Here is a 14883-nt window from a genome sequence, read left to right on the forward strand (position 1 = left end):
CCCCCCCCGGCCTTCCAGCAGGACCGTCTCCTTGTGGCTGTTGGGAGTAGGGTGACTGCTGTGCCCACGTTCATGCCGGGCATCGCGGGGGTGACGCTGGCATCCAGCCGGCCATCGGGGGCTTGACGGGGGACAGCAGCTCTGACTCTGAAGATGTCCCACTCCTGTGGGCAGCCTCGGCCCGTGGCTTCAGCGGTGTCCCCCAGGGGCCCTCTGTTCTGACATCAGACCCAGAAAATCCCCGTGCACCGGGGTGCAAATGGGGTTTTCCTCCCAAGCTAGTTGTGTTTATTTTTTATTTATTATTTTTGCCATAAATGCTATAAAAATGTTAATTCCAGTAGAGTTCATGTGCAGTGTTCCATTAGTTTCGGGTGCACAGGGCAGTGATTCAGCCTCCGCAGGTTACTGGGTTTGCAGCAAAGTAAGCGCTTTCTGCATCCCGCTACCTGCTTCCCCCACCCCCCACCCAGGTCCCCCTTGGGAACCGTCTGTTCTCCGTTTAAGACTGTCTTGTGGTTTGTCTCTCTTTCCTTTGTTTGTTTCATTTCTTAAATTCCACATATGAGTGAAATCATACAGTATTTGTCTTTCTCTGATTGACTTACATCCCTTAGCAGAATACTCTCCAGCTCCAGCCGTGTGTTCACAAATGGCAAGGGTTCGCTCTTTTTTATGGCTGAGTAGTATTCCCGTGTGTGTGTGTGTGTGTGTGCGTGTGTGTGTGTGTGTGTGTGTGTTGAGGGTTTGGGGTTTTATTTGTTGCTGTTTTTCTAGGTCCTGTAGATATAAGGTTAGAGTGAGATGTTTCTTCTTGAGTTAGGCCTGTTTTGCTGTAAATTTCCCTTTTAGAACCACTTTTGTTGCATCCCAAAGGTTTTAGAGCACCATTGTGTTATATATATATATATACACACACACATATATATTAAATATATATTTTATATATCTATACATATATATGTATATATTGTATATCTATGCACACACACATTTTTTTCCTTTAAGCTCTAAGCCTGATGTGGGGCTTGAACTCACAACTCTGAGGTTAAGAATTGCATGTTCTACTGACTGAGCCAGCCAGGAACCCCTATACCACATTTTCTTTCTCCATTCATCTAGACCCGAGGGCTGCTTCCATAATTTGGTCACTAGAAATAATTCTGCTACAAACATAGGCGTGTGTGTATCCTTTCAAATCAGTGCATTTGTATTCTTTCGGTAAAAACCCAGTAGTGTGAGTACTGGACTGTAGGATACTCTTAATGTTTTGAGGAAACTGCACACCGTTTCCCACCGTGGTCGCACCAGTTTGCATTCCCACCCGCCGTGCCTGAGGGCTCCTCCTCCTCCACATCCTCGCTAACACCTGTCCATTTCTTGTGCTTGTTACGGTGGCTATTCTTTTTTTTTTTCTTTTTAAAGATTTTATTTATTATTTATTTGGCAGACAGAGATCACAAGTAGGCAGAGAGGCAGGCAGAGAGAGAGGGAGGAAGCAGGCTCCCTGCTGAGCAGAGAGCCCGACGCGGGGCTCGATCCCAGGACCCCAGGATCATGACCTGAGCCGAAGGCAGAGGCTTAACCCACTGAGCCATCCAGGCACCCCACGGTGGCTATTCTGACGGGGTGAGGGGGTATCTTGTGTAGTTTTGATTTGTACTTCCCTGATGATGAGTGGCATTCAGCATTTTTTTTTTTCCTAAAGCTGCTTTCATGTGTCTGTTGGCCTTCTGTATGGTCTTCTTTTGGAAAATGTCTATTCAGGTTGTCTGCCCATTTTTTAAATGGATTTTTTTGTTGTTGCTTTGTCTTTTTGGTGTTGAGCTATAGGAGTACTTCATATATTTTGGGTACTGACCCTTCATCGGGTATGTCATTTGCAAACATCTTCTCCCATTCTGTACGTGGCCTTTTCGTTTTGTTGATTGTTTCCTTTGCTGGCCAGAAGCTTCTTTTTTTTTTTTTTTTTTTTTTAAGATTTTATTTATTTATTTGACAGAGAGAGATCACAAGTAGACAGAGAGGCAGGCAGAGAGAGAGAGAGGGAAGCAGGCTCCCGCTGACAGAGAGCCCGACGCGGGACTCGATCCCAGGACCCTGGGATCATGACCTGAGCCGAAGGCATCGGCTTAACCCACTGAGCCACCCAGGCGCCCCAGAAGCTTTTCTTTTTGATGTAGTCCTCATAGTTTATTTTTGCTTTTTACTTCCCTTAACGCAGCAGACATATCTTGAAAAATGTTGCTATGCCTGATGTCAGAGAAATTACCGCCTGGGCTCTCTTCTAGGATTTTTATGGTTTCAGGCTTACTCTCAGGTCCTTAATCCATTTTGAGTTTTTGGGCTTTTTAAAAAAGATTTTATTTTATTTATTTGACAGACAGAGACCACAAGTAGGCAGAGAGAGGGGAGGGGGAAAGCGGGCTCCCTGGAGTTTTGTTTTTGTGTGTGTTGTAAGAAAAGGGTCCAATTTCATTTTTTTGCTTGGAGCTATCCAGTTTTCCCAGCACCATTTGTTGAAGAAACTGTCTTTTTCCCATTGGATATTCTTGCCTCCTTTGTCAAAGATTTTTTTTTTTAAAGATTTTATTTATTTATTTGACAGACAGAGATCACAAGCAGGCAGAGAGGCAGGCAGAGAGAGAGGGGGAAGCAGGCTCCCCGCTGAGCAGAGAGCCCGATGCGGGACTCGATCCCAGGACCCTGAGATCATGACCTGAGCTGAAGGCAGAGGCTTAACCCACTGAGCCACCCAGGCGCCCCAAAGATTAATTGATCATAAAATCATGGGCTTTCTGCCCAGGGTCCTGGGATCGAGCCCCGTATTGGGTTCTCTGCTCAGCAGGGAGCCTGTTTCCTCCTCTCTCTCTCTGCCTGCCTCTCTGCCTACTTGTGATCTCCGTCAAATAAATAAATAAAATCTTAAAAAAAAAAAAAGAATCTGCTGGAAAGCTAAAAATAAACATTAAAAAAAATCTTGGGCTTATTTGGGGGCTTTCCATTCTGTTCCATTGTTTTATGTGTCTATTTTTGTACCAGTATCTTACTGTTTTGATTACTACAGCTTATAGTATAACTTGAAATTTGAAATCATGATACCTCCAGATTTTTCAAGATTGCTTTGGCTATTGGGGGTCTTTTGTGGTTCCATACAAATTGTGGGGTTGTTTGGGTTCTGTGAAAATTGCTGTTGCTATTGTGACTGGGATTGCACTGAATCTATGTCGCTTTGGGTGGTATGGACATTTTAGCAATATTCTTCCAATCCATGAGCATGGTATGTCTTCCCATTTGTGTCATCTTCAATTTGTTTCCTCTTCATTTCCCTTCATCAATGTTTTGTAATTACTACGTTCTTTTTGGTGCAATCATAAATGGGATTGTTTTCTTAATTTGCCTTCTTGCAGTTTTGTTATTATTGTAAAGAAATGCAACAGATATCTGCATGTTGATTTTGTATTCTGCAACTTTACCAAATTCATTTATCAGTTCCAGGAGATTTTTGGTGGAGTCTTTTGGGTTTTCTATATAGAGTAACAAGTCATCTGCAAATGGTGACAGTTTTACTTCTTCCTTACCAATTTGGATGCATTTTGTTCCTTTGTTGTTGTCTGTTGCAGTGGCTAGGACTTCTAGGACTATGCTGAATAAAAGTGTTGAGAGTAGACATGTCGGAGGCAGGCCCCTGGCCAGGGCAGCCTCCGCCATTAAAAGATGGCGCCTGGCTAGTTGCCAGGTTAGGATTGCCTCGTGAGACTAAGCGGAATGCCCAAAGAGGAAGTAAACAGCATTGGTTGCTAGCGAAATTGTTCGTTTAGGTGCACAGCCTGATTCGCTCCCTCCTGTACCCTGCTCGCTGATTGGTCATGTAAGCGTATATAAGTGTGTAGACTTGCGGAAATAAGGAGAGAGAAGATGCATCTGAACTGGGGCTTCTTGTCGTCCTTGCGGGGCGAGGGCGATATAGACACTCTTGTCTTGTTCCTGTCCCTAGAGGAAAAGCTCTTAGTTTTCCCTATTGTGTATGACGTTAGCTGTAGGTTTTTATATATGGTCTTTATTATGTTGAGGTATGTTTTCTCTAAATCTGCTTTGCTGAGGGCTTTTTAAAGATTTTATTTTTAAGTAATCTCTACACCCAGCTTGAGGCTTGAACATACAACCTTGTGATCAAAAGTCACGTGCTCTACAAGCTCAGCCAGTCAGGCACCCCTGCTAAAGTCTTTTATTATGAGTGGACATTGTACTTTGTTGAATACTTTTTCTGTGTCTATTGAAATGATCATATTTTTTTTATCCTTTCTCTGATTGATGTGACATGATGTTGATTGCATTACAAATGTTTGACCTATCCTTGTATCTGGGGAATAAATCCCACTTGATCACCGTGAATGGTGAATGATTTTTTTAGTGTATTGTTGGATTTGCTAATATTTTAGCAAATATTTGCAAATATTTTGCTAATATTTTGTTGAGGATTTTTTGCCTCTATTTTCATCAGAGATATTGACCTGTAGTTCTCCCCCTCTCTCTCTCTTTCTTTTTTTGGTGATGTCTTTCTCTGGTTTTAGTATCAGGTTTAGTATCTGGTTTTAGCCTCACAGAATGGATTTGGAAACTTTCCTTCTATTTTTTGGGATAGTTTGAGAACAATAGGTATTAACTTTTCTTTAAATGTTTGGTGGAATTCACTTGTGAAGACCTCTGGTCCTGGACTTTAGTTTGTTGGGAGATTTTTGTTTTGTTTTGTTTTTAAGATTTTATTTATTGAGAGTGAGCAAGAGAGAGTGTGAGCAGGGGAGGGAGGAAAGGGAGACACACACACACACACACACCATTTCAAGAAGAGTCCACGCTGAGTATGGAGCTTTATGTGGCGCTCCATCCTACAACCCTGAGACCATGCCCTGAGCCAAAATCAAGAGTGGGATGCTTAACTGACTGAGCCAGCAAGGTGCCCCTGTTGAAAGTTTTTTGATTACTGATTCAACTTCATTGCCAGTAATCGGTCAGCTCAAATTTTCTAATTCTTCCTGATGCAGTTTTGGGAGATTATGTTTCTAGGAATTTATCCATTTTTCCCCCTAGGTTGTTCCATTTGTTGGCATATAGCTTTTTATAATGTTCTCTCAAGGTGTTTCTATTTCTGTGGTGTTAGTTACTTCTTTAATTTGCAATTTTGTTTGAGTCCTTTCTCTCTCTCTCTCTCTCTTTAATGATTCTGACCAGAGGTTTATCACTTTTGTTGATCTTTTCAAAGAACCAGCTCCTGGTTACATTGATCTAGTCTACTGTTTTTGTTTTTTAAGTTTCTATTATTTATTTCTGTGAATCTTTATTATTTCCTTTCTTCTGGTTTAGGGTTTTATTTGTTCTTTTTCTAGCTCCTTTAGGTGGAAGGTTCGGTTGTTTGAGATTTTTCTTGCTTCTCGAGGTCGGCTTGTGTTGCTATAAACTTCCCTCTTAGAACTGCTTTTGCTGCATCCCAGAGGTTTTGAAGCATTGTTTTGATTTTCATTTGTCTCCATGTATGTTTTGACTTCCTTCTCTTTGATTTCTTGGTTGACCCATGCAATGTTTGGTAGCATGTTATTTAACTGCCTTGTATTTGTGGTCTTTCCGGATTTGTGTGTGTGTGTGTGTGTGTGTGTGTGTATGTGGCTGATTTCCAGTTTCATAGCATTGTGGTCAGAAAAGATGTATGCTATGACTTTGATCTCTTTGAATTTGTTGAATTTTATTTTGTAGCCTAATATGTGAACTATTCTGGATAATGTTCCCTGTGCACTCGAATGTGTTTGTTTGTGGATGTACTAGTATGAAATGTTCTGAATACATCTGTTAAATCCATCGCTGTCCAGTGTGTTATTCAAAGCCACAGTTTCCTTGTTTATTTTGTTTGGATGATCTGTCCATTGATGTACATGGGGTGTTAAAGTCCCTACCTACTATTATAATACCGTTAATTATTCCACTTGTTTGTTCATAATGGTTTCATGCATTTGGGTGCTCCCATGTTGTATAAATAAATATTTACAATTGTCGTATCCTCTTGTTGGATTGTCCCCCTTATTATTATATGGTAGTATTCTTTGCCTCTTTTTATAGTCTTTGTTTTAAAGTCTATTTCAAAAAGTCTATTTTGTCCCATGTAACTACTGCTACACTGGCTTTCTTTTGACATCCATTTGCTTGAGAAATGGTTCTCTAGCCCCTCACTTTCTTTTCTTTTTTTTTTTTTTTTAAAGATTTGTTTATTTATTTATTTGAGAGAGAGAGAGAGAGATAACCCAAGTAGGCAGAGAGGCAGGCAGAGAGAGAGGAGAAAGCAGGCTTCCCGCTGAGCAGAGAGCCCGATGTGGGGCTCAATCCCAGGACCCTGGGATCACGACCTGAGCTGAAGGCAGAGGCTTTAGCCCACTGAGCCATCCAGGCGCCCCTCTAGCCCCTCACTTTCAATTTGCAGAACTCTTTAGGTCTGAAATGAGTCTCTTGTAGGCAGCGTACAGATGGGTCTTTTTTTTTTTTTTTTTAATCTATACTGTCATCCTGTGTCTTTTGGAGTATTTAGTCCATTTAAGTCAAAGGACTTATTGATAGATTTGTATTTATCCATTTTGGTTAGCCATTTTGTTACTTGTTTTGTGATAGTTTTTGTATTTTATCTCTGATCCTGTCTTTTCTTGCTCTCTCATGCTTTGCTGATTGTGTTTAGTGATATGCTTAGAGAATAAAGAGAAAGGTCTCTTTATTCTTTGCAATGTGTTAGTCGTTTTTGATTCCTGGTTACCAATAGCTTTGTATCTTTCACATGTAGCAGTCTATATTATGTTGATGGTTGCTTAAGTTTGAACCCATTCTTTATTTCTCTCCTCCCCATATTTTAGGTCTATGGTGTTATACTTTACATCTTTTTAGTTTGTGAGTCTTTTGACTGATTTTTACAGATATTCTTACTGCCTTTGTGCTTCCTATTTTTCTTACTCCTATTTATGACCTTTCCTTTCTAAAGAGTCCTCTTTTAAAAAACATTTTTATTTTTAAAAATTTCTTTTCAGTGTTCCCGAATTCACTGTTTATGCACCACACCCAGTGCACCATGCAATACAATTTTTGCCCTCCATAATACCCACCACCAGGCTCACCCAACCACCCCCCCCACAAAACCCTCAGTTTATTTCTCAGAGTCCACAGTCTCAAAGAGCACTCTTCATTATTATTATTATTTTTTTTTTTTGTAGGAATGGTTTAGTGGTCATGGAGTATGTTAGTTTTTGTCTGAGAAACTCTGTTTCCTTCTATTCGGATGATAGCCTTGCCGGATAGAATATTCTCAGCTGCAGGTTGGTTTCCTTCAGCAGTTTGAATATTTAATTCCACTCCTTTCTGGTCTGTTGAGGTTTCTGCTGAAAAATCAGCTGATAGCCTAATGGGATTTCCATCGTATGTAACTGGGTTTTTTTTTTTTTTTTTTTTTTTTTTTGTCATTGTTGCTTTTGAAATTCTGTTGCTGTCACTGCTTTTTGCCATTTAATTTCTCTGTTTTCATGTGGGCCTCCTTTGGTTAATTTGGTTGGACCTCTCTGTGTCTCCTGGATCTGGATTTCGGTTTCCTTCCCCAGATTTGGAATGTTTTCAGTTATTATTTCTTCAAGCAAATTTTCTGCTGCCTTTTCTGTCTTCTCCTTCTGGGACCCCTATAATGTGAATGTTGTTATGCCTGATAGTATCGCTGAGTTCCTTAAGTCAATTTTCATGCTGTATATTTCTTCTCACCTGCTCAGCTTGATTGCTTTCCACTACTCTGTCCTCCAAGTCACTGATCTGTTTTTCTGCTTCCTCTCAGTCTATTTATTTCATCTAATGTAGTTTTGATTTCATTTACGGAGTTCTCCATCTCTGATTGGTTCTTTTTTATGTTTTCTCTCTCTTTGTTAAGGGCCTCAGTGAGGTCCCCCACTCTCAAGTCCAGTGAGGATCTTCAAAGTCATTACCTGAAATTCTTTGTTAGGCATATTACTACCATTTCATTTAGGTCCCTTGAGATTTTTGTCCTTTTCTTTCATTTGGGATATACTCCTCTGTCCCCTTATTTTGTCTAACTGTGTCTGTTTCTGTATTAGGAAAGTAACCTATGTCTCCCACTCTTGCAAGTAGTGGCCTTATGAAGAACAGGGCCTGTAGTGCCCTGGAGTACAGAACCTGGGAGCTTCAAACGTATCTCCTTTAAAAATTTTTTTTTTTACTTATTATTATTTAGAGAGCACAAGCAGGGGGAGGGGCAGAAGGAGAGGGAGAGAGAATCTCAAGCAGACTCAGTGCTGAGCTTGGAGCCTGATGTGTGGCTCAGTCTCGTGAACCCAGCATCATGACCTGAGTCTAAATCAAGAGTGGGATGCTCAACAGACTAAGCCACCCAGGTGACCCTTGGTGGTGGTGGGTCTCTGTGTGTTGCACGCAGCCTACGTTTGTGGCTGACTCTCTTCTCGCCAGTCAGTCACCCTCAGTGGTTCTCTCTGCTCTGCTGAGGGCACAGTTTGGTCCCTGTACTATTAGTGGGCCAGTGTGGTGCTGCCCTGGGCTCGAGTTGAGTCAGACCAGACATTTGCCAGAGATGTAGTATCACCAAACTATAGGGCACTTTCCCTGTGTTGGCCCTGAGGTTTTGTTGTTGGGTGGGGCCTGTAGTCCGACCAGGTGTCTGTCCCCAGCCCACTGCTGGGGCTGCAGCTGGACTGGTGTATACGGTTGCCTTTTTCTCTCCCTGGGGCAGGAGTCTCTTTGGAGTGGTGCTGGCTCCAGTCGGGGCTGCTTGCACACTGCGGCTCGTGGCACTCCTTTGGACGGGCGCCTACGCAGAGTGTATTTGCAGGTGTGGATCTCCAAAGAGTGCTGGGCGGGACGTGCAGTGTTAGCAAGGTTTGTGTGCCAGTGCTCTGCAGGAAGGGGCCTGCAGCCACGGGGCCCCGGGCTGGCCGGATCGGAGGGGGCGGATCAGCCAAGCACATGGGGAGAGGACCGGAAGTGTTGGCAGGGTTCTCGCAGTCTTCTGGGGGCAGGGACCCGCAGCGCCAGGACTGAGGCAGGCCTGGCTGGAGGGGGAGGGTCTGCTGCAGTGCAGGGAGAGTGGGGTGGGGTGTCGGCAAGTTGGGGGGTGAAGGTCAGCTCCCTGGTTCCAGAAGGCGGCTGTGTGTTGAGGCTGGGGGGTAGAGGAGGGAGATGGCCTCTGCCAGCTCCTTTGTTCCTGGAAGAGTCCCCCAGTGGTCTCTGCCCCTCCTGCACATGCTCGGAGATTAGTAAATAACTCTCCCTGCTCTGGTCCCAGGGGGGTTTCAGAATGCTGATCCAGCACTATCTCCCTGGGCTGTTTGTCGTGCTGTCTCTTTAAGGGTGAGGACTCAGCTTCCTATTGCCCTCCAGACTCCCAGAGCCAAGCTGGTTGATTGTTAATGGTCTGGGTTCTGGGTTCTAAGTCCCACTGGTTCTAAGAACTTGGGAAATTCAGCCCTTCTGGTTTTCAAAGCAAAATGTCACGGGGATTCGTCTTCCTTGTGCAGGCTCCCCGGTGCGATGGTCTCTCTCCCCTCTTCTGGGCCATGTTCCCTCCCTCCCGTGGAGGGCTGTGATCTGTTTCACTCCCCAGTGTCTCTCCCTTTCCTCCCCTCCTGGATCTGGCCTCATTTCCACATTTAGTTGTGGAACCGGGTGAGCTTAGGGTCCTCCTACTCTGCCAGTGCCCCCAAAGTCCCCTTCCTGGGGGGTCATATGGGGTGGAGAAAGTTGTCAAACAAGGCAAACTCACATTAATTCTTTTAACAGAGTAGAATCAATGATAAAGGACGATTTTACTGCACTGATCTGACTGGAAATAGTTTTGATTCCAGGCACAGATCCCATGACTTGAGGCTGGCCAGCCCCGTGCCGCATCCCTCCAGCCCCCTGGTTTGCATCTGGGCCCCAGGAAAATGTCTCCGAGGAGCTGCTGAGTGTTTACAGACTCTTCCTGACTCCTGTTCCCAGAGGGACATTAGAAACAGAAGTTCTCTTTGGGGAGGGGGCTCTTACTGGAGTGGGGGATGCCCCTTTATCGGGAGCCCAGACTATTCTGAGACGCTCTCCAGGCAACCCACGGGGATAGAACATGACATGGCAACAGTTGAGACTTACAGGACATTTATTTTTTGAAAGGGTGGAGGGGACTTTACAAGTAGAGTCCGAAGCCAGTAACTAGACAGGAAGATAAATAAAATACAATGCCAGTATGTTGTGGCAAAATCCCAGAAAACACACTGAAAATTTTTTTTTACAGTTTAAAACTGCTTTACTTTATACATAATTACAAATTAATATACAGCATCTGGGTTTTAACCCCTTTTTATTTAAAAGAATCTAGCACAGAAATGTTTGTCTAGCAGTTGAAAACCACAAAAGCAGAGGTATGAGGTGTACGGTAATTGCCCTCCTGCAGTCCGGGCGTCTCGCATGCCCGCAGCGGGTAAGGAACACAGGAAACCACAGGCTGAACCATGACCATGGGCAAGCTGACCGGACGGGCCCCTGGAGGGTGGCTGCGAAAGGCCGGAGAGCTCAAGCTGGGTGAGTATCGGGGGTGAAGGGGCAGGGTTGGGGGGACAGCACCCTCTGCCTTGCGGCAGAGAGGGGTCCCTGGCATAGGCCGGGCTCGGCGGGGTGTGCAGAGCAGGGGGGCGTGGTCTGGGGCCGGAGGCCATTCGCCGGCTGGGTTTGCCCGGCTTTCAACCTTAGCGAGATGGAGAATTTATTCAAGGCCTGTCAATCTTTTGACAAATTAGAGGAGTACAAGGAAAGAAGCCTTTGTTTTTCCCTTCCTTTTTTCTGTTTTTGTTTTTTTGATTTTCCTTTTATGGCAGCACTAAAATACTTTCCACTTTAAAACCTGGCCAGCAGGCAGTAGCTCCCAAAGCTCTGGTTAACTAGGAATGTTAGGCGATGTTGGAAGAAAACAGACGCAAACCACAACGAACTAACTCCTTGCCCTCCCCTCGTCTGTGTGTCAGCGAGCTCGCGGGGCTAGGACGCGGGCCCGGCACCACCGGCACGTGTGTGTCCAGCCGGAAGCTGGGCGCGCGAGGCACACGTGTCACTCAACCACGGCTGTCGAACCTACAGGGCTGGTTCCGGGCTTCCACAGGCCAAGGCTGCGGATCCCCTCGGGGCCCCTCCAAGCCACGTGTGTGCGGCCAGAGGCCCATCACCGGAACAGTGTCTCCAACACCCTCCCAGGGCTCGTCTGGCCTGGGCACAACCCGTCACCCATCAGCACTGGAGTGGACTCAGCCCCCTCCGCGCCCTCCTTGGGGCAAATGCCCAAATCCTCGGGGAGAGAGAACTGGCTATGGAGAAGCCTTAGAGACCAAGCAATGAAATATTAAGTACTTCTGTGAACCCCCAACTTTTGGATCAAGTCCTGGCCTCTAAGGTATGGTTCTGCCCCTCGCTTAAGGCGGAGTCTACCTTACTAAACCCCTGCACCCCCACACCTGCCCCCCTTCCCAGGAAAGGTACAACAAACCCCAAGGGTCTTGAAAATTTGTGCTTCCTGCTAGTTCCTAGGGGCTCAGGAAGAGAATGAGGGGCGCATTCTCTTCTCAAAGAGACGTCAGTGGTGCTACCCTGAGACGTAAGAGGAGAAAGGGAAGATTCGTACCTTTTCAAAAAAAAAAAAAAAAAACCAAATCTTGCTAAGGATTTCTTCCCCACAGATCACTCTCATGGGGGTAGAGAATGGAATGTTGGCAAAGGCTGAATCATGGCAATTTGCATGTTTTTAACCCTCTGTTTTCAAAGAAGAAAAGTTCACACAGCGGATTGTCCCAAAAAAGCCAACAGACGAGAGCATTTAAAGTGCATGTCACCCAACTGGGGTGACAACTTCTGAGATGATAGAATTTTTGAGACAGAACTGAGCCTCCCTCCAGGAACTTCACTAGACTCCGGAAATCTGGGGGCTCTGGCTGGCGTCAGGCACTTGCTTCCTGGAGGACACAACAGGGAACGGCCTTCGAGTCCCCGGGGCAGATGACCCCTTCTCACAAGAAAAGAGCCCAGACGAGACCTCAGACTCCGGAACTAGAGTGGTTCTCAAGGTGACAAGCCCAAGCAGCAACAACCCCGGCAGCTCTCCAAGCACAGCAGAGGAGGTCCCGGAGTTCAGTTTCCAGGGGGGACGAGAAAGACCTGTCACAGCGCGGCTCTCAGGAAGCCGTTGTCTCTCTGCGCTGCGGACTGGGCTTCCGATGAAGGTGGGCAGGTGGGGCGGACGCGGGAGGCTCCCCTCCAAATCCGGTTCTGCATGGGTCTGCCCCGAACCTGAGCGAGCTCAGTGACTCGGGGGCGGGCGCAGGCCACACCACCACCATCACCACCACCCGCAAAGCAGCCCAAACCTCAGAGCTAGTTGAGCGTAAAAGATACTCTCAAGCTGCCGCTAAGCAGGGCAGCAGGGCCAGAAACTCGGGGTCCACAGCACATCAGTGGCGCAGACGTGAGGGCCCATCTCGCCAGCACCGAGTGCGAGCTCAGGGAACACGGGGCCTGGCCTAGGTGACACCGAGGACGACGCAGGCTTCCCGCCCTGGTGCCGTTCCCTCCAGCGGCCCACAGCGAGCCCCAGAGGGGGACAGACCCTGCATGCCATGTGCTTCGAGGAGAACCGTGGCAGGCGTGGCTGTGGCTCGGAGCTGGGTGGACTAAGGCCAGGAAGTAACCCATCTTTTCACTGCCCGGGGTGTGTGTGGGGGTACACCGCGGTTCAAAAGAGGAGGAGCTTAGCTGGTTTTGTTCTTACAGTCTGCTTCTGCAGGCTAAGAGATTTCTGAGACACAAACAGGTGAATGTAACTCCCAGGTGACAAGTCTCTTGACTCAGGCAAGGGAGAAGACCTCCCTCGATCCGAGGAGGAGGTGGGGGTGAGAAGAGGGAAGGAAATGGATTCCCCTTCCCCAACCTTTCACTTTCCTTTGGGCCCTCAAGGCACTTGGACAGACGCGGAGGAGCGAGCAGCGCTGTTCACGTTCTGCATCGACCAGACAGCGGGAACCGTTGGGCTGGTATGTTCACCCTTACACACACACACACACACACACAACACACACACACACACACAAAATAAATAAGTCTAAGCTAACAGTTTTAAACCAGACCTCTTTCAAATAAACTGAAAGATAAATATCTCCATCTGCAAGGCCAGCTTGCAATTCATCAACAAGCACCAAGTTACAGATTTTTGTTTTTTTAAAAAGTATGTTCGAAGACCCATGCTCCTGAGAGGCAAAAAGCAGGAAGGAAGGGCACACTGAAAGCACAGACTTTTCCAGGGTCTCCCCGCGGGGGAGTATGGAGTCCAGCAGGGAGACGGGGGCTTCGAGGACCTCCGGGAACCGTCCTGCTCTAGCACTGGCTTCGAGCCTCCAGCAGTCAGGGATCCCCGCCAGCGCGGGAGACAGAAGGGAAACCAGGCTGCGTCTGGGACACACCTTCGAGGGGGTGGAGTACAGTAACCAACAGACCTTTAGACTAGAGAAACACTTCAAGAAATCAAATTCTGCCCTGGCCTCCCGCTACAGAACGAGCACGTTTCCCAGCCACACCGGGGCCAGCTACCGCTCGGGCTGAACTGGTCTAAAAATGACGACGACGACAGAGGGGCCGAACACCTTCCCCTGAACCGACGGGGACCACTGTCCTAGTGCAGGGGTGGGGACAACCTTGCTGCCGCGGCAGCCGCTGCCCTCGGGATGGTATTAAGGAGGCTGGGGGTCAGTGACAACCAAAAAGTGTCACCATGCAGGAGTCAGGACGTGGACACTTCTCTACTTCATCTACGCCCAGAGTATGTGGGCAAACATCCTGGAAAGCCAGACTATAATTTCTTTGGATTTCATGTTAAAATTACAGATTTTTTTTTTTAAATGACAAACACCAAAATGAAGGTGGTATAGATCATGTATATATGTACACACACATGCACATATATACGTATGTATCTATCTATATATATGCTTTTTAACCACATCACCCCTTCTCTTACTGGTTTTCACAGACGTGTGCCATCCCTTCTAAAATGAAACATGCAGAAAGGGAGGAGGTGTGCACGGGGCAGGGTGACAGGACCACCTTGGACGACTAGGGGGGTACGAGGCGAGTGCCCGCGTGCTCCTGGAGCAGGGCCGGGTGGCACCTCCTGTGCCAAGCTGACCAGGCCTCCGCTACAGACGGTGCTTAGTTCTGGTGCACCCCACGTGTATACGCAGAAGGGTAACTATGTACACAGACCAAGTCCAAACTATCTGCCGTTTGCCTGTTGCTTGTGTCCCTCAAAAGGTAGAATTTCAGACCTTAGTTCCACACTTCTTTCAGCCTTTAGAGACTCCTGACGTGTCTGAAACCATCGCCTGGACTTCTGGGGCCGTCTACTGTCGGCGTGAGCCGCAGGCAGCCGCTGAGCCCGGGTCTCCTGCCCCACCCTGACCTTCGAGATCATTGTCCCTCTGGTCCGGGATGTGGGGCAGCTCTGTGTCCAAGGTAAGAGACCACACCCGGGACCAGGAGGAGAGGTGGGGCTGGTGACCACGGGCCAGGACAGGCGGCGGCAGCCATGGCAGAGGGCAGGGTCAGCAGAAGATCTCTTCACCCTCTGTGGGCACTTCTGACATAGGGCCATCTGGGAAAGGGGAAAGCAAGGAGGAAACTTCAGGAAAAAACTGCTCTTCATTGAACTCCCTCCCCTACCCCCTCAGCCCGAGTCTGGCAGGAGGGAGCACATGCTGGCCTGGTGGGCAGTCACCCCCCTCCGCCCACCGGGGCTCCCGGACTGGGTTAGGAGCTCGAGGTCCTCTGACA

The 14883-nt window shown here is 47.1% G+C and overlaps 1 protein-coding gene across 15 annotated transcripts in view; it reads right to left on the minus strand.

Annotated features, from left to right (window-relative positions):
- Positions 1-10159: 10159 nt before the first annotated feature.
- Positions 10160-14883, minus strand: part of AKAP13 (A-kinase anchoring protein 13) — a 179085-nt gene continuing 174361 nt past the window's right edge. For all 15 annotated transcript variants that reach the window (XM_032342095.1, XM_032342093.1, XM_032342094.1 and 12 more), the window contains one exon: positions 10160-14704. In XM_032342095.1, the coding sequence (XP_032197986.1) occupies positions 14655-14704 (50 nt within the window). In that variant the 3' untranslated portion in view covers positions 10160-14654. The remainder of the gene's footprint in view (positions 14705-14883) is intronic.

This window comes from Mustela erminea, chromosome 5 (assembly GCF_009829155.1).
Source record: "Mustela erminea isolate mMusErm1 chromosome 5, mMusErm1.Pri, whole genome shotgun sequence".
Lineage (NCBI taxonomy): Eukaryota > Metazoa > Chordata > Mammalia > Carnivora > Mustelidae > Mustela > Mustela erminea.